General features: G+C 45.1%; 1 protein-coding gene and 1 long non-coding RNA gene across 9 annotated transcripts in view; one reads left to right on the plus strand and one right to left on the minus strand.

Annotated features, from left to right (window-relative positions):
- Positions 1 to 6671, minus strand: part of SSBP3 (single stranded DNA binding protein 3) — a 222379-nt gene extending 215708 nt beyond the window's left edge. Inside the window, exons 1-4 of one of the 5 annotated variants that reach the window (XM_053243609.1) lie at positions 5764 to 6671; positions 4828 to 4900; positions 4505 to 4566; positions 2119 to 2203 (exon numbers count right to left, since the gene is read on the minus strand). In XM_053243609.1, coding sequence (XP_053099584.1) covers positions 2119 to 2203; positions 4505 to 4566; positions 4828 to 4900; positions 5764 to 5819 — 276 coding nt within the window. In that variant the 5' untranslated portion in view covers positions 5820 to 6671. The remainder of the gene's footprint in view (positions 1 to 2118; positions 2204 to 4504; positions 4567 to 4827; positions 4901 to 5763) is intronic. The other 4 variants (XM_053243608.1, XM_053243606.1, XM_053243610.1 and 1 more) reach the window with 4 other exon arrangements.
- LOC128322422 (uncharacterized) lies at positions 6260 to 17786 on the plus strand. 4 transcript variants are annotated; one of them, XR_008305709.1, is made up of 6 exons: positions 6260 to 6392; positions 9111 to 9232; positions 11070 to 11174; positions 13063 to 13257; positions 13484 to 13661; positions 15050 to 17786. It is a non-coding gene; the product is annotated as an uncharacterized LOC128322422 (long non-coding RNA). The 4 variants fall into 4 exon arrangements; XR_008305708.1 differs by having other exon boundaries at positions 13063 to 13219; XR_008305707.1 differs by having other exon boundaries at positions 13063 to 13661.
- The last annotated feature ends 2014 nt before the right edge of the window (positions 17787 to 19800 follow it).

Here is a 19800-nt window from a genome sequence, read left to right on the forward strand (position 1 = left end):
CAATTAATGTAAACAGGCTGCAAACCAGGGCACAGTTGCAAAGGAAACAAAACCAACCCTAGATACTAGGGCAGTGGCAAATTTGAGGCCAAGCAGTGCTATGACCCTTTTTTTAAAATTAAAACCAAAAAGCTTTCTCCTACTGCAAATTGTGACCAGTGCTTTGCCAAGAAACAACTATTTATGTCAACAAGTCAGAAAAGTAACTTGCAAATCTGTTTACTATAGAGTTAAAAGATCTCCTCGGGGACTTGGTCACACAGAAAATACAACATCAGATCAATGCTCAACCATCTGCCAATTCCGGATGTGGTTGCATCAGGATAGGATAAAAATTAAACTACAGGTTGTGGGATTCAACATTAAATTCTCTTTTCAAAAGTGCACTTTGTGACTCAAAAGAAGCGAGACACAGACAGACATAGATCAACACACGTTTCATGGGTCTTTCAATGTTCTACCACACTTGGAAATCAGCCTACCACGGATTTAAAACTTTGCATTAAGAACCATCTTAGATGCCATTGGTTGAACAAAAGCTACAGTCCCAGAGCTGTGATCCAAAGTATGCTTGCTCAGACCCAAGGGCCAATTCACATGTTACCAGAGCAACACTGTAGCCATTTCCCTCCAGGCAGCTCTCTTACTGCTTCAATAATATCCACAGAGCAAAAGTATGGGGGTTGGGTAAACCATGTGGTTCCTTTCTATGCCAGTGAAGCCTTTTCTTGACAACTGATGTGGAGGTAACCATATAATCCAAGCAACTAATGTGTTTCCTCCCTGCAGATGTTACCAAAGGGGTGCCAGGCCAGAGCGAGAAAGAAGCAGTTACCATGATGCTCCATTAAACTTAAGACTCTAGTGCAAGATTGACTGGAATCAATGGGCCTTCCTTCTAGCTAATATATTTTTACGTGGGCTGCCCAATTCACTTTCCATACATACCCCAACTTCTGCCCTGCATATTATTTTGAGCCTCAATTCAATGGTAATTTGGACAGGAACCAGCAGTTTGCTTTCTATCCATTGCAATCCAGCTCTTTTACCATTCCTACAAAGGTAGGCCGTGATGCAGTCAAAGTGACAGAGGCAAAAGAATAATTCCTTATTAGCAAATCTTACTTTAGCTAGCCCAAAGAGTGTTGCAAAAAGAACCACAGACCTCCCCTTCTCAGAAATATCAAAATCTACATGCTCCTGGGAATCAGTGCTCTGCCATCACAGGTAAGCCAGGTCTACACATCAGAGAAGCTGACAAGTCAAAGTTTAGCCAGAACAATACAGTACAGTTAGCTTGGGGCAATGTCCCCTCCAACAGGATAGGGTCAAAGGAAAAAGCTTCTAACATTATCCTCCTTGGGGCTTGTAGTGCTATGGTTGCTCGGAACACATTTTGTTCTCTATAAGAACGCAAACTCCAGATGCTTGACTCACATGCACCTGCTCTTTAACCTCCGAGGCCCAACCATTAATTTGAAGAATAGACCATTTACTGTTTTATATCAGGAAAAATACAAAGATCCTGAACCTCCAAGTCAATCTCTGGATAAAATGTCGAGGCTCCTCAAAAATAGGTTTCCTCTTGCAGCCACTTTGTGAGCCCCCAACATCAAATAAAAATTAAAGAAATAAAAAGAAGGCCTGCATTACAGTCTTAAGGAAAATGAAGAGCCTTTGTATTTATATTTTGAACCAAGCTATCAGCTCTATAAAGCAACCATCTGACGAATTATTAAACGCGTGCAGGCTTTAAAGAGCTTTTAGATTACGTTCTCCACTGAAAGAGCATTTCACTCCCAAATACAGCTTTTTACCTATGCCAGAAGTTTGCAAATGAGATTTCAACATGATAAATATCTTCACTGCATCGCCTTCACCCTCCTTATCTTGTGGACCACTAGGAAAATGTGTGACTATTTAACTGGATCAATATGCACCACCTTTAAGGTAAGTATGTGAACTAAATTCAGACAGCTGAGACCTTATAAAATATTGTTCAACCAAGTCAGAATGACAGTAATAACACCCCTTCTTCTCTCTACTTCACCACATTTGCTTTGGTGTGCTGCAGCAGAATAACTTTATTGTCAAAAGAATTAAAAATGTGTTACTCACATAATCATGAAAGGCTTTTGCTTCACTTGAGTGTTCACAAGTATCTCGCCTTTCTGGAGCTGCACAGTAAAGGTCCCAAAACACACTGGAGAGAGAGAGAGAGAGAGAGAGAGAGAGAGAGAGAGAGAGAGAGATTATGATTACGATTAAGATTAAGATTATGATTATGATTATGATTATGATTACTAGTACAATATACAGACAGGCAGAGGCTTGGTACAAACAAAACCAACTATTTCAACAGTTCCGTAGCAAAGGGCACTCCTGAATCTTGTTCAATCTTCTTTACTTGAGGAGCATCAAGTACCTCGTTTTTCTTCCATTCAAGGCTTCCCCCAACACAGGCAAAAAAAAGACAGGCAAGATGAAGATGGGCACGATGCGTATTAAGGGATACAAAGATTTAATGCACAGATCGCAATGAAAATGAGCAAGCCAAACTCAACTTAGGCATGTTCAAGATCTCTACCTTTGGAGCCTCTCAATAGTCATCTGTTCTTTTCTTTTCCTTTTTCAAGATCTCTGCTAATCATCAAAAGGGTATGTTCACCATGCCAGAGTTCTCCTGTACTAGTATTCTGTCTGTGTGCTCAAACAGAACTTTATGTTCGGACCCTTACACACCACTGCATGTTGAACAATGCTTTTGATCAGCATCTCAATGGGACCAAATGTGTCTGATTTAAGTCCTTGTGTTGCTCTATTAAACCTGAACACATCCCTTTCCACATTTGGAGCTATTGCCTAAACCAGAGTGCAATCCATTAGAGCTGTTTCAGTTTGACATTAAATGCCATACCGTCAATACAACATTGATTTCATTCTCAGTCTTGGATGTTACACATATATAAGCATCACCGTTATTGAAGCCCCCTAGATAACCCAATTCACGGTGTGCCCTCCATGCAAACAGCACTCAGTTATGCAAACTTTTAATTATTTAGCTTCCCCAGGCATTCAAGTAAGCATGATTATTGGGGCAGTGGGGTGCTGGAGGCTAAGTGTTAGGAAATGCACAATTACCAAAGTTCTCCTGTTCTTGCTTTGGGTTTTTTTCCTACCAAGTATCAACAAAGACTCCAGATGCTAATATAACATTTGATTCTCAACTCTTAAGTTCTGTTAAGTACTGATCATATGGCATGATGCTACACAAGAACCCCAAGCATGTAAGAGACTGGGCAATAATCCAAATAGTATTAACACATGGCAACTGGCAAATACAGTTTTTCCAAAAATTCTGCTGTGAACTACAGACCAGAAAAGTGGGGTAAGGGGAAGAGAACTCACTCAACTTTCCTGTTCTATGGGCTCAGAACAAAGCAGTACTCAGTTCAATGCAATACCCAGCCTCTTCTTACTCTGTTAACTCTTACCTATTTAACTGCTATCCAGCCCCCAAAGCTAATCAGAAAACTTTACAGCCCACTTCAGCAACATGTGTTCCTCAACTCACCACCACAGCCAAGACGTGATCTCTAGACTACAAGCCAGTATCACATATGATAATGATGAAGCATCCTACGCTGTGCTAAAATAAACTGGCATGCCATAAGTGCACCATGTGAAAGTAACTTCTCTTGGAATCAATGAGATTCACTTTCAAGAAATGTGCTTTAGGCCTGGGTTGTAAGAATTTTTTCCCCCTATCGTCCAGTATCATGTTTCCAATTGCACAAGTGCTCTCACATACTGAATCTATCTACTAGACTATCCGTATCAGCAATACATATATTTGCAAGGAGAGCTGCATATTGAGTACCACTGACCACTAACCTGTGAGCCAGCTTAAGGAAAGTGATCAACCTTCTTTCAAGACCATAAACAAAACTGGAACTCCATCCACAGGTCTAACAAGTTCCTTCACAGGAAGATTTTTCAAACCAAAACCAAAACACCACACACACACACACACCAGGAAGCTGACACAAAATGTGAACCTCTGATCTAGTCTGCCACAAATTCACACCTTGGCATCAGAACAACAGACTAGGGAGCAGGGAGAGCAAGGGGGGAGTGATGCTGTTTACATCTTTCTCACCTACAAACCACATAAGCCTCCTAAGTTCTAAGGATCCTTGTGCTCACTCCTCACATGTATGCAGACACAAGAAACACCTACTTGCATGGCTTAGACACAGCTCCAAAAAAAGGGGGACAAGAAGTCACTCCACTGATTTCAAGACTTTTTCTCTACTTTCCACCCCCACCTTCTGCAATACTTGGTACAGCCAAATTTTACCTAGGATGAATAACTCACGTCTATTTCTCAATACAGAAACATTCAATCAAGCCAGAACTTTTGCCTCGAACATTTTCCCGCACTTACAGCCAGTTCAGCAGAAAAGTTTCTATTTTAGAGAAAGCAAAGCAGCAGCACACTTACCACCACCACGAATGTAAAAACCCAGGGGGTTCTCCTAGTGTGATGTTTTTTTCCCATCGGATCTGTAAACAGCCAAAACATGCAGATAGGTTAGATGAGATACCAGGAGAAAGAGACACATCTGCCCCTTCTGCCAGAGCCTCCCCCACCCACCCCGCACAAGTTATCTCCCTTATCCCCAACAGACTCTGAAACCAACTAGCAATAAATGGCAAAAGGTGATAAAAAATTCAAAATGGAGGCCACTGTGCCCGCTTCTGAAAACAAAGGCTATCTAAAACAGGGGTGACGAAAGGGGGTCAAAAGTAAACATAGTCACTCACCTCTGATAAAAAGGTCTGTGCTGATTTCTGTGCTCCTACGTGCAGCAAGTATTCATAGACATACAAAGCTAACCTGTAAAAGGGCAGAATGAAAGTGGAAGTGAAGAGACAGGCAGGCAGAGAGTCAGCACTACTACACTGAGCAGGAGTTTATGGAACTGTCCCGCTTCGACGCCAAGTCTCCTCTCCTTAAGAGGAGATGAACCAGGTTAAAGCCAGGGAAGTGATTCCCAGCAGTGTAACCGTTACCGACTTCTCCCCTGCGCACTTATCCCACCTCAAAGAGAAGTTGATACTAGTTCAGGGCAGGAAACAAAATGAACTACTTCTTGAGGCACATGCCCCAAATCCATGCAACATCCCCAGCCTCAAAACTGAAGGCTTCTGCACCCAGAGAGCTGGCTTTGGGGGTCTTCTCTACTAACATCTAGATAAATTTGGGGCAGCGATCTTTGGGGAAGTGATCAGTGGGAAGTCGTCGTCCCTCCCAATTCCTTTTGTACGAAATCGCCTGCTTTCTCCAAACTTGTAAACTCGAGAAGCAAGGTAGGAAGCGAGGGGAGCCAAGAAGAAGGTTACCAATTGCTCGTTGCCTGGACAAAGCCCTTCACCCCTTCCACTTGCACAGACGGACAAGCACTTCAGACAAAAGGACGCGATGCAAGCTTGCATGCTTTCCTCCATCGTGGTTTTATATCCGCCACCCTTTGCTTTTATACCCATCTGCTTAATCCTTCGCCGAAGAACCGTGGCGGGAAGGAGGGAATAACTCTCTCTCCCCACCGCCAGCCACCCCTGGCTGGCTCACAGCCTCCAGACTCATTCCCTCCAGCTGCCCGAGCTCCCCTAAGACAATAAAGAGCCCAGGAGAAGAACGCCTGCATGAGGAAATCATGTCCATCTCCCCGGGGTTCCCTCCACTGCCTCGACGCTTACTTTTCCCGAGCCTGCCCATCCGAGGGCACCGCCGAGCCTTTGCCTTTGGCGAACATGGTCCGCAGTAAGAAAGAGGCGAAATCGAAGCTGCCGCTACTGCTGCCGCCGCCGCCGCTGCCTGGATTTCTCCGATGCTGTTCGGTCTCCCAAACCTCGCTCCTTCCCCCAGCTGTGACTTGCCCAGGTTCTGCCGCCTGCTGCTTCTGCTGCCGCCACTGCACCACTCGCCCTGGTTGCAGCTGTCAAAGCCCCAACCCCGGCCTCGACCCCATCGCCCTGCCCCTGTCCTCGGCTCCTGCTTCTTTCCCTGCTGCTCCTGCTGCCGCCACCGCGGCTGCCCCCGGCTCAACCGAACGTGCTACACTAGGGATGGAACGCGGCGGGCGTCAACGTTCCACAATGGATACATTCTCCGGCCAATCGGCGGCCTGCGGGGGGAAGGGCTGCTCCGCCCCTGAGCAGCACATTTAAGGTGGCACCATGGGAGATACGACCGGTCAGTACTAAGCAAAGATAGGCGCAGCTGCGGCTGCTTCCTAAAGGGTCCCCCTGGCTGAAAGGGGGGGCTTCCGCTCTTCCTTCTGCTGCCTAGGGGCTGAGCTGGGATCTAGCTGCCTTCCTCAACCCAGGTACCCTCCCCTAATCCCAGCTCTACTACCATCAGTCAGCCTCCCGCTGTGTCTCTCTCTCCCCATTCACCTTTCCCCTCTATGCCTCTCTGCTTCAAACCTGACTACATCTTTCCTCCTTATCATCATACCATTTCCACTCACTCCAGTGCAGTTCCCCCACCCCTCTCTCTACCCCATTTTCCTTCCATGCTTGCATTTGCCTTTTTCTGGTTTACCTTTATCCTAACCTTACTCGTTCTTTTCCGTTTTCCAGCAACATTGTCTCTATTTTCTCTTCGTTCCGCCGCCCCGGTTTTCTCCCCACCCCCGCCGTCTTTTTTCTTACCCTCCCCGCTTTCTTTCTTTCCTCTACCCCGTTACCTTTTAATCTCACTCTCCTTAGTGCTGTTGCCAGACTGAAGCTCCGATCCTCCAACCCCTTAACTCCAGAATGCACCGGTATACTTCACTCTGGGACTACTCGTCTTACAGATGGTAGCATAAAGTAAAAGGCACATCTGTGGCGCTTATGCAGGGAAGTAAGTCTCACTTTAGGTAGTGGGGCTTATTCCCACTCTCCCCGCACTGTCTGTACTGTAGTGTTACTATGGAGCAGTGGGATCTGATCTGTGGTGGTGGATATTTTAAAATTGAGTCTTCTCCTGTGGTAGTAATATCGTCATTTGCTTTCACAGCCCGCTTCTAAAAATAATTACTAGGAAATAAGCCCCACTGAGCTCAGTAGGACTTCCTTCCAAGTAAACATGATTAGGATTTTGCTGTTAAACGTCCTTCTCATGCTCCCTAAATTTTCCATTTCTCTTCTTTTTCCCCCACCCCCAGTACTACTCACGGCCCCCTTAAGGCTATTTTTGTACCGGGGGCGAGGGGGGAGCAATGTCGTGTCCCTGTTTTTCAGAAGCCTGGCTACTTTGACTAACACATTGGGGAGAAAATGTTGCTTTGAATCAGGATTGCCCTAATACCAAGAAGAGCTATTCAAAATGCCAAAAATTGAGAGCCTCGCCGTCGCTCTTCCGATATATTTGCGAGATGGAGGCACAAGGCAGCTTTATTTAGCAAACCTTTTAGGAGGCCTTTAAAAACTATACAAACCCAGAGATGAAACTGACGAGGGCTGTGTACCTCCAGAAAAGGTGTCTTTTTCCTTAATAACTCGCCCCATCCCTATTAAGAGTTAAAGACCCACATTTGAGGTTAATTTCTTTCCTAGAGCCAAAAGTTAGAACCTCTTCAGAAAGTGGGAGAGCAACATTTCCCCAGCTTTTTGTATTATGAACATGAGTCTTTCTCTTTAAATGTGATATAACCCGTTTGCTACTGCCCCTTTAAAAAGACAAGCTGAAAAAGCTGTGTAAGCGCTGATTGGCTGCCTGTTTGGATACATCCTTAGGGGGGACTAGAAACTGTTCGCCTGGGTTGATTTTTTTTTTTTAACTGTGCTGTTCCAATAAACAAGTAACGCCCCTCCCCCTTACATGCCTATCACCAAACAATTAAAGGCTAGGTCAGTGTCCTGGGGAAAAAACAGTGGAAGAAGGAAAACTCAACCCCAGAGTTAATATAAACTACAAGCACATGTACGCCCATTAAAGTTCAATGATATTGTTCAAAGGGGCATATTTAAAGAGGGGACGGGAGAAAGTCATCTGAACGAGGCAAAACCTGCTTAGTGATCTTAGCGTATATGTATCTTTAGAAAGCGATTTTATGTGCCTTTTTTGGAGCAACGTCCCTTTCTTCCTCTCTGCTTCTCTTCCCCCCGCCCCAAAGAAAACGATACAGCCCGGAGCTTTGTACTTGCCTTGATTTAATCTGTGCTATGCGGGGTTACTGAGGCTTCCAGGGAAAGGCAATATTCAAAGGGTTGCAAAGCCGTCGCTCTGCTGTGGAAACTCGCAAGTTTTAAATAAGACTTTTTTTTTCCCCGGTAGGTGGCATGGAATACATAGAAGGGAAAAGGCAATCTGCACTGCATTTTTAAAAAGTGTTTCCAGCCATTTTTGTAACATTTAGGATTTACACGAGCCAGGAGTAATTAAATTGGTCTATTACTATTGTTGAGGTTGAACTTCCTTAAAATAACAAAAGCTAATAGAGGTATCACTCAGTTGGTTTAAAACAAAACCAATCCCTTTGCTTTCCTGGTATTTATTGGTAAATTATTACTAGCATATAGACTAATTTAGGAAGAGATTAGTTTTTAGAATGCCTGATACGGATGGATACAATGTAGATACAAACCTAGGAAGGTTTTTCTTTGCTCCAATTAAATGTTCAGCGCTTACCTTGCAAAAATATGAGGTTAATTCATCAGTATGAAAAATTGGAAAAAAATTGCTTCCATCTCTATTGCCTAAATTGAAAGTTTGGTACTGTATTGAAAGAGCAGCATTTGTCCTGTTATTTAATATGGGTGGGAAATGAAGACAGACAGCAGTTGATAATTACCAAACAGGTATCCATGGTAGACTGCAATTATACACAAACCTATTTGGGAGTAGGCCCCATTTAACACAGTGTGACTTACTTCTGAGTAAACATACACAGGATTGTGGTGTTAGTTTACTGCAGCAAAAACTTCAGAGAATCCTGTAGCACCCTAAAGACATGTGTAGTGTGGAATACAGTAAACCTTTGTGGGTTAGAGTCCAGTTTGTCAGATGCATGAAACAAGACAGTGAAGGAGATAGACACATTATATTTCTTCTCTAGGCATGGCCACATGATACAGCCATCGTGTTGTAGGCCATTCTAGGTCTGGTCCGTGCCTGGATGGATGACTGACCACTTGGGCACTCCATCTAAACTGCCATAAGTCCCATAATGGGAGAAAGGTGAGATACAAGTAGGAAATATGCATATTGTATGACTAGTTTACCTGGCTGAGCACCTTTTTCTGTATGATCCCCACTGCACATTAAGATCTTCGAGAGAGGTCTGTCTCCGTATGCCACCGACCCGGGTGGGTGGGGAGGTGGGACTTCTCTGTAGTTGCTCCTGGGCTGTAAAATGTGCTCCCTATAGATATTCATGGCTTAACAGCTTTAAAGGTAAAGTGTGCTGTCGAGTCGGTGTCAACTCCTGGCGACCAAGAGCCCTATGGTTGTCTTTGGTAGAATACAAGAGGGGTTTACCATTGCCTCCTCCTGTGCAGTATGAGATGATGTCTTTCAGCATCTTCCTATATCGCTGCTGCCCGATATAGGTGTTTCCCATAGTCTGGGAAACATACCAGCAGGGATTCGAACAGCAACCTCTGGCTTGATAATCAAGTCATTTCCCCGCCTTCAAAAGAGCCATTAAGACACATTTTTGGCCTGCCTTTTAGTAATAGTTGAGTTTTCAAAATTGTTTTAAATTACTGTTTTAAGTTTGGTTTTTTTGGTCTTGTGTTTATTTTTGTGAACCACCTAGAGCCTTTGGAGTCAGGTGGTATATAAACTAAATAAATAAATATTTCTTATGCCTGTCCTAGGTGCCTTCCCAATGGTCACCTAATGACTGCCTTTATATATACAGAGGTGGTACCAAAGACAACCACAGGGCTCTGTGACTAATAGTTGCAGGAAGAGAGGGCTCAAGCTGCACATCAAGTTAGAACATAAGAACAGCCCTGCTGGATCAGGCCCAAGGCCCATCTAATCCAGCATCCTGTTTCGCACAGTGGCCCACCAGATGCCGCTGGAAGCCACAGACAGGAGTTGAGGGCGTGCCCTCTTTCCTGCCATTACTCCCCTGCAACTGGTACTCAGAGGCACCCTGCCCTTGAGGCTGGAGGTGGCCCACAGCCCTCCGACTAGTAGCCATTGATAGACCTCTCCTCCATGAAGTCATCCAAACCCCTCTTAAAGCCATCCAGGTTGTTGGCTGTCACCACATCCTGTGGCAGAGAGTTCCACAAGTGGATCATGCGTTGTGTGAAAAAGTACTTCCGTTTGTTGGTCCTACACCTCCTGGCAATCAATTTCATGGAGTGACCCCTGGTTCTAGTGTTGTGTGAGCGGGAAAAGAATCTCTCTCTCTCCACTTTCTCCACACCATGCATGACCTTATAGACCTCTATCATGTCTCCCCGCAGTCGTCTTTTTTCTAAACTAAAAAGCCTCAGATGTTGTAGTCATGCCTCATAAGAAAGGTGCTCTAGGCCCCTGATCATCTTGGTTGCCCTCTTCTGTACCTTCTCCAGTTCAACAATGACCTTTTAAAGATGTTACTAATTAAGTTTAAGATTAAGTTACTTAATCCCCTGCTAACTAGACAAAGTGGCACTTTTCAAATGAGTGATTCCCTTGTATTTAGCAGGGGGAGAGCAACTGGCCCCACCAGCGCAGCATTCCTCCTGTGACTGCTGCTGGTGTCTCCCCCGTGCTTCTTCTTAGAAACATAGGGGAGCCCTTTGGAGACAGGGAGCCATCTCAGAGTTTTTCTTTTTTTAATGTAAACTGCTTTAAATAATGTGTTCATCTAAAAGCAGTGTATAAGTAGTAGTAGTAATCGCTGACACAAACCTGGGGTTCTGGGTAAATGTGGACATTAGTCTATAGGCTGATCCAATAGCAAATAGAACTGTGAGACTACAAAGCCCCTAAACATAAAGTAAACAAGTGTGCTGCATTTTTTGGTATGGCTGTGTATTCTTCTCTACTGAAAACTGGCTTTCCACACTTACAGAATTCCTCTCCTTTGGAGGCACTACAGTGAAAGGCTGGACACTTATAAGCACACAGTCAAAGAATGAAGTTACCCTTTCGCTTGTATAGATATTCATATTTTTTGGTATGTTTGTTTAATGGTCCTGTCTAAATGTATGTGGTGTCGTGTGCGATTCTGAACCTTTGCTGCCACTCAGCTGTTTGGTTAGGTGGATGAACCAAAGATACATAACCTGAAACATGTTGTATGCTTTCTATTTTTCTTTAAACAACACTGTCATTGTGATATCTACCCCTGTATTGCATTTCAGAGATTAGTAGGTGTTTAATTGGATGCCGCTAGTTTCACAGGGCTTCTCCTCATTTTAGAACACCCTTGCTTCATAGAAAAGATACCACTGCCCTGCAATGCCCCTTAGTTTTGATAAGGTAAGCAGCAGCACCCTATTTTGATTGCTGTGTCTGCTTCTATGGTCTTGCATACAGCCCAGTAGTAAAGAAAAACTACAAGCAATGAAGACGTGGGCTCCCCCTGAAACCAGTGCAGAGGCGGCCCTTACATGAGGCAAAGTGAGGTGGTCGCCTCAGGCAGCTGGTTATTGGGGCACCAGCAGGGTGGCAAAAGGCCCTCTCCTCTGCCAGTGGGGCAGCTCCTTGGGGCTGATCAGACCTTTGCAAGGAGCATCTCCCTTCACACTCATTGCAAAGCTTACTAGAAGCCCACGGAGATAGATCTGCTGGCCACATTCCCTCCACCCTGCCCCCACCCGCCACCACTTTCAAAGCTTTCTAGGGTCAGTTTTGAGATGGGGCTGGCCCCACCAGGGACATGGGGCAAGGCAGCATTTTCTCAGGTGCCACAGTAGCTTGGGCCACCCCAGGGGTCGTGGCTTTGCTTCTCTGCAAAAAAAACCCAACAAACCACTCTAGTTCTACTTTCAATTGAATCCAGCTGCCCTCAGTGTAACTACAATTAATATGGGTGGTGGTGGTGGTTAATTTGGCCTGCATACCAGCCAAAAGGAAGGATGGCCCAGCTGCCGGGTGGAAGAAGGTGGCAGCTGGCAGGCAGACAAAACCAGCGGGCAGGCAACAGAGGGGAGCGCACTCCCTGTCCAGCCCACCTGCCGGCCAAAAGGGAGGGTAGTGGCCAGGTGGTCAGCCAGTGGGCGGGCAAAATTGGCCAGTGGGCGGTGGAGAGGGCAGCGCACTCCATCTCCGGGCTGCCGGCTGGCCAAAAGGAAGGATGGCCCTGCAGCAGCAGCACCAGGGATAGGAGCGTGGGGGGGGGGGGGGGGAAGGGGGTGGCAGCAGCAGGAATGGGGGAGAACTAGAGGTGCAGATGCTTTGTGTCCGGCCCAGCTAGTATTGATTATTGCTTCTAGTGGTGACCATTCCCACCCACCCCAATTCCCTGGATGTTGCTTAATTCCAGGACGTTGTGGGGAAAGGGGATGTAGCCCTTTCCCCCACACAGCCACAGAAGGAAGCAAGGTCCAGGCCACTGAGAGGGAGCAAATGTCCATGCCAGAGGTGGTAGCCACAAGGAGCTCTAAATGACTCAAGAACATAAGAAAGAGCTCCTTGCTTGCTGCCACACTTCATGGTAAGCCCCCTTGTTATGACAACAAACACAGAAACGAAACCAACCACCAGTCGTCATAAAACAAATTACTACTGTAATCATTTCATTCACGACATTAAGTTTTTAAGGATTCAAACAAGTGGAGTAACTTCTATTGAAACTCTTGTACACACCCCTATAAGAGTATAATATGACAGGCTGCCTTGTAGCATCGGAATAAGTTATAGAATTTTAGAATCAGAAGGGACCTTGGAGATCTTCTAGTCCAGCCCCTGCCCAGTGCAGGAAATGGCATCCAGCCCAATCCTGTTCTCCAGGATTGCTGATCTGAATTCTCTCCCGGTTCTGCTACCTGAAATCTTTCTCCTGGCACTAAACTGTTTTTGCATGCAAGACTTGTGCTCTGCCACTGTGCGATGATCTGCAGGTTCGGTGCTCTGTGATAGTAGCTGAAGAGCAGGACAGCTTTGCCCCAAGGGGACTGGAAAGGACAGCCCAGGAAATCACGTTGGGGACAAAATCTGCAGGCTACACCGTGCAAGAGGCAGAGCAGTGTATGACCACCGCTGCCACCACCACAAACGGTATCATCTTTCCATCACTGTCAGTGGGCACATGAAAGGTCTGTATGGAAAAGTAGCGGGTGAGAGGGGTGCAGCAGCATCCCTAACAATGTTTGCACTAATCATCTGAGAATGACCCTATTCAAGAGTAAACGCATATAGTACTGCAGTGATCTTCATTACTGTACAAGTGTGTGTGTGTGGGGGTCATTTTGGCTCAACACTTGCAATGTGAGAGCCATTTTCCACTGTGCTGACTTCTGCACATTACTGTGCCTTTTCCAGTGCTGGTAGGGCCTTTTAAGAGAGTCGGAACCCTACCATGAGCTCTAGGAGGAAAGCAGTGGAAAGGGCTACACTTCCCAGCACTCTGTACACGACGGCCAAGATGGTGCCAAAGGGCTTTGTTTCCCTTAGTGAGCCAGAGCCTTGGACTGGACTGGATGAAGCACAGCACGGCATGGTGAGAATGGCTGCCTCCTCAAAGTGCTAGCTAGGGGGACTGTGCAGAATATTCCGCTTTGGCCAAAACGTCACAGAGGCCCAATAAACAATTAGAAGGACTACATGTAGGGTTGATGGGAGCTCCTACTGACCCTGGGACCTTATACAGGTGAAACTCGGAAAATTAGAATATCATGCAAAAGTCCATTAATTTCAGTAATGCAAATTAAAAGGTGAAACTGATATATGAGACAGACGCATTACATGCAAAGCGAGATAAGTCAAGCCTTAATTTGTTATAATTGTGATGATCATGGCGTACAGCTCATGAAAACCCCAAATCCACAATCCCAGAAAATTAGAATATTACATGGAACCAAGAAGACAAGGATTGTAGAATAGAACAATATCGGACCTCTGAAAAGTATACAGTGTACTGTGCTTGATTGGCCAGCAAACTCGCCTGATCTGACCCCATAGAGAATCTATGGGGCATTGCCAAGAGAAGGATGAGAGACATGAGACCAAACAATGCAGAATTGCTGAAGGCCGCTAATGAAGCATCCTGGTCTTCCATATACCTCATCAGTGCCACAGGCTGATAGCATCCATGCCACGCTGCATTGAGTTAGTAAGTGCTGCAAAAGGGGCCCAAACCAAGTACTGAATACATATGCATGCTTATACTTTTCAGAGGTCCGATATTGTTCTATTCTTCAATCTTTGTCTTCTTGGTTCCATGTAGTAATCTAATTTTCTGAGATTGTGGATTTGGGGTTTTCATGAGCTGTATGCCATGATCATCACAATTATAACAAATTAAGGCTTGACTTATCTCGCTTTGCATGTAATGCGTCTGTCTCATATATCAGTTTCACCTTTTAATTTGCATTACTGAAATTAATGGACTTTTGCACGATATTCTAATTTTCCGAGTTTCACCTGTACAGTAACCAACACTGCAGCACTGTGTGTAAGAGAGAGTTGCCACTATCTACATGTTCCTTTCCAGCACCTCAGGGTTAAAGTGGGAAAGAGGAAGGCTGTATCACCACATTGAAGAGGGAGCTGTGATGGATCATTGCCTTCCACAAGTCAAGACAACCCAAGGGGAGCCGTTTATAGCCACTCTTTGCCCCCTTCCTGTTGTGATTGCAGGAAGGCAATGCAGATGCTGACCAGTTTTCCTCCTTGTCCTGGAAATGCCAATCAATAATGTGAACAAGCAAAAACCAAAGAGCAGCATTTTCGGGAAGAGAAAATAAAACGCACTCCAGTCTTACAATATTTTAGTGTAGTCCCTGAAATATATATATAGAAAGTATTTGCAGAGCTAAGTGAGCAATGACTCTGTTTGGAAGCCATGTTTTAAGCATCTCTTCTCGTCTAGCTTTGTTTTTCTTTCAGATATTTGGGCTGCAATTGTGTGAGCTCTCCTCTGTGCCCAGCTTCACTTGTGTCTGGGTGCTGCAGTGGAGTTTTAAAAAAGAAAGAAAGAAAAGGCCCTTATTGGTGACATCAGTTTGTACCAGGAGGATTAAAGGGATGTGCCAAATTCAGCCGTGTGAGCTCACTGCATAGGGAACCGAGTGGATACACATGATGGACTGGAAAGGAGCCAAACTCTCCTTTCGACATCAACAGCTTCTCAAAGTGGAAAGAGGGGCAAGATGACGGGCAAAAGGAATGCATGTTTGGGGCTGTGATACTTACAGGCCTGACCCCAGCTTTCTGCAGCTTCTCCTAATTAAATGTGGCTAAATATCATGGACATTGTTCAAGTGGATCTGAAATCTGATCTTGCCATTCCTTGCTCAATTTAAAATCCCCTTAAAGCCACACTGACTCTGCTCCACAATGACATGCAGGGGATGGCGCAAGCTGGCAGGGTATATAAAAAACTTGGATTTTGTTTTCCGCTCAGCTACTGTATTCTTGTGCAAACCTGGGCAAGCATCCACTCTGTGCCTCAGTTTTATTCCTGCAGAATGGGGATAAAAGCACACTAATATTCTTTAAAGCCTGTAAAGGTAAACTGGTTACAAATGCAGAAGAGGGAGGGTACACATTCAGGTTCTGTGTTGATGGGTTCACACGTAAAGCAGAACCTACTTGCAAAGTCGGTAACTAACTTGTCTTTGACTGTCTGAACACATGCCAAGACAGAAACCTGAGGTTCACTCAGGGCCTCAAACCAAGATGTGTAACCAGGTTTAGAAGCTGGCTTGCCAAACCAATTGCTGCTCCCACTGAGGTGCACGTTGTGTCTGAAACAATGCTCTTCACGAACCTCTGGTTCATTCCAGGTGAGCCAGCCCCACGCACCCACCCACACACACACAGCTTTGCCATCAGGACCAATGGCTGTGAGGCAGCACAAGGCAGGCTGGGATAGCATCCAGGGCCTTGCTGAGAGGCCCAGCCACGGGGCATAATTCTGGCTCAACTCAGCTACTTTCAACAAACCAAGATATGTGATCTTCTGCAGCACCAACTTCAGCTTCCCTCCTCCATATGCTGGGCTAGGGGAATGTCAGGTTCTGTGCTGTGTGAACACAGCCTGATATAAAAGCAAAGTTGTCAGCTATCTATCCAAACTGGGCTGCAAGCCTAAGTTAGCAGTAAATTGGAATAGCTGTCAGTGGTGTGTTAACACTTTACATATATAAAAGATCTATACTGGTTTGAAGTGCTATCCATTATATTCTGGGGAAAGGGGGGGAATAAATTATATAGTGCTATATTGTGCATTAAGGATTTTAAAGGATATGTTTAATGTAACCATGTTGAGGACTTATGTTCCAGATTCATTTGATCACTTTGGGGGCAGATTTTCCATCCATGTGTGTCACTTTGTGTGTCACTATAGATGTGCAATTGAGATGGTAAAGGCGTTGCTGAGTAGTTCATCACAAGGCCAGCTCCCAAATTAGTGTCTTACTGTAAATGCAAGATTTAATGTAAATGTAAGAGCCAGCATAGTGTCGTGGACCTGGTTAGAGTGCTAGACTAGGACCGGGGAGACTCGAGTTCAAATCCCCATTCAGCCATGATACTTGCTGGATGACTCTGGGCCAGTCACTTCTCTCTCAGCCTGACCTACTTCACAGGGTTAGTAGAAACTTAAGTATGTAGTACACAGCTACTGGGCTCCTTGGAGGAAGAGCGGGATATAAAATGTAGATGATGATAATAATGATGATGTTCCCAAAAATAGTATTTGTGGGAACTAGGCCTATGGTGAAACCCTTGGACAACTGTTTTATTGCTTCATTTTTTCATCTGTGGTGACAAAAAGATTAACACAGATAAAGTATAAGCCCCCAAGTGGTCCTGTGATTATTTAGCCCTATTCAGATGTTATTTATGGAGGCTGTACTTGTGTATAGTGCACTGTCCCTCATTCAGTTTCCTGGTGCATCACTCATTATTACAGGCTGAATAATGAAGTGACTAACTCTGTAAGCATGAGTTAGTTAGTTGATTTCCACACTGCCCTTCAAAAAAATAGCTCAGGGCAGTTTACACAGAGAAATAATACATAAATAAGATGGCTCCCTGTCCCCAAAGGGCTCACATTCTAAAAAGAAACATAAGACACACACCAGCAACAGTCACTGGAAGTACTGTGCTGGGGGTGGATAGGGCCAGTTACTCTCCCCCTGCTAAATAAAGAGAATTGCCACATTAAAAGGTGCCTCTTTGCCAAGTTAGCAGGGGTTAGCAGTGATGGCAGGTGCTTCCTTGGTCATCAGGCTCCAGTATCATTAAATAAGGTCTGAATTGGGGTTCTTAGATACAGAAGAAGCAGGAAGTCAGGATGCTAAATGACAAAAGTGGGAAGGGACCACTAACAGCATGATCACTTGCATGTTTTGTCAGGAATAAGTTGTACACCATTCAATGGTGCTTACTTCCAAGTAAGTGTATGTAGGGAAGATATGATGCATGCTTTCAACACAGTGAAACTTACTTCTGCTTAGGCATGCATAGAATTGTGTTTAAATGAAGGTTTTGCATTATTTCCTTGCAGAATATACTGGTACCCACACATGACTTCTTCCATATATCTATTATGTCCAAATAACTTTGTCAGAGGTATCAGACTATGAGATTGTGAATGAATAAATATTGATTGAGACTGGATGGTATTCACCTGAGAGTTATTAAATAATTTTAATTTGAGTCATATTTGGAACCAAAATATACAATAGAAGAAGAACAAAAATATGAAACAATTAAAATCCAGGTCTTTGCTGGGTCCAACATGACCCACATAACAACTGTTTTCAATAGTAAGTAACCATTCAGGAAGTAACAGGCTTTGTTAGTTTTACTTCTGTCCTTGATCACTTCTTGAAGCCTGGTTTGGCTTCAACAAACGTTGCATCATCTACTGGCTAGAATTGTTAGAGGATGTCAAAATGCATGTTGATAGGGTGATCTGGAGGGATATCCTTTATTTAAAAAAACAACAACTAGAACCTCAGAGTCCACCAACCTGAACCAGATGGAAGGCTGAGGTGGCCAGACATAAGGCGGCTTCACATGACCAGCAGAAAGTATGTTGGTGGGAACTGCTGGTTCCTGGTGAGCACACGCTACCAATGCAAGCAGTTGCTTCCACTAATTTCCTTGTCATCTGAACCCACCAGTGTCTGGTTCCTGAGCAGTACTTCTCTCTGCCCCCTGACATCTGTAACCTAGTTTGAAGTTCAGCAGCAGATGTTGGGTGGCAGAGGGAAGTGATGAATAGGAACTGGACTTTGGTGGGTTCAGATTACTTGGATATGCCTTCCTGGAGGCAGTGATGGGTTGGATGAGGGATAACAAACTGAGATTGAATCTAGACTAAATAAGACCGAGGTACTTATTGTGCAGGCTCAGAACACAGCGGACAGTTTTGATCTGCCAGTTCTGGATGGGGTCACACTTCCCCAGAAGGAACAGGTATGGATTCTGAGAGTGCTTCTGGATCCAAACCTCTCTCTGGTGTCCCAGGTTGAGGCGGTGGCCAGAGGTGCTTTCTACGTGCTTTGGCTGCTATACCAACTGCATCTGTTTCTTCAGATAACTGACCTCAGGCAGTAGTACATATGCTGGTAACCTCCAGACTTGACTACGGCAACATACGCTGTGTGAGGCCGCCTTTGCACATAGTCTGCAAACTGCAGTCGCTACAGAATGCGTCAGCCAGGTTGGTCTCTGGGTCATCTTGGACAGACCATATTACTCCTATAATAAAAGAACTACACTGGGTGCCGATACATTTTTTGGCAAAATACAAGGTGCTGGTTATAACCTATAAAGCTCTAAGCAACTTAGGTCCTGTTTATTTGACAACGTTGTCTTCGCCATGACCCCCGTCGCCCATTGAGATCATCTGGAAAAGTTTGCCTGCAGTTGCCACCACCTTGTCTGGTGGCTACACAGGACCTTCTCTGTTGCTTCCCTGAGACTCTGGATAGTGATGTGCACGTGCGTGTGCGTGTCGCAGAGACATGACGTGAGCGCGCGATGTGCGCACGTGCAAAAGGCTTTTTGAAGCCTTTTGCCGACGACTGGGGGAAGGGGCGGCAGGGAGGTATCCTGCTGCCCCAAAAGCTTTCCAAAACTAATGTGCCGGCGGGGGAAACGCGGTGGGAGGGATAAGTACACCCTCCCCCTGCCCTTAAAGAGCCCCCCACCCCAGTGCCGGACCGCAGCTCCGCGGTTCCGTGCACAAGCCTAACTCTGGAATGCGCTCCCTGGTAAAATAAACCCTCCCCATTGCCTTCTCCCATTCTTCCTATATCACTGCTGCCCGATATAGTACCAGCAGGGATTCAAACCGGCAACCTTCTGCTCGTTAGTCAAGCATTTCCCTGCTGTGCCACTTGTTTTTTCATCCAAGCTTTTTAACTTGACTGTGGTTTTAAATTGTTTTAAGGTTTTGATTTTTGTCTTAATTTGTTTTATCTTATTGTAAACTGCGCAGAGTTTGGGGCGAACTACAAATTTGATGGATAGGATAGATAAAATGAGTGGAAGCAGTTGCTTGCACTGGGAGTGTTCACACTCTCAAAGAACCAGTGGTTTCTGCCATCTTGCTTTCTGCCAGTCACGTGAAGCTGCCCATAGAATTCAGGAACAGTGCTGTGTGAGTACATGCTCAGGCC

Source organism: Hemicordylus capensis, chromosome 4 (assembly GCF_027244095.1).
Source record: "Hemicordylus capensis ecotype Gifberg chromosome 4, rHemCap1.1.pri, whole genome shotgun sequence".
Classification (NCBI taxonomy): Eukaryota; Metazoa; Chordata; class Lepidosauria; order Squamata; family Cordylidae; genus Hemicordylus; species Hemicordylus capensis.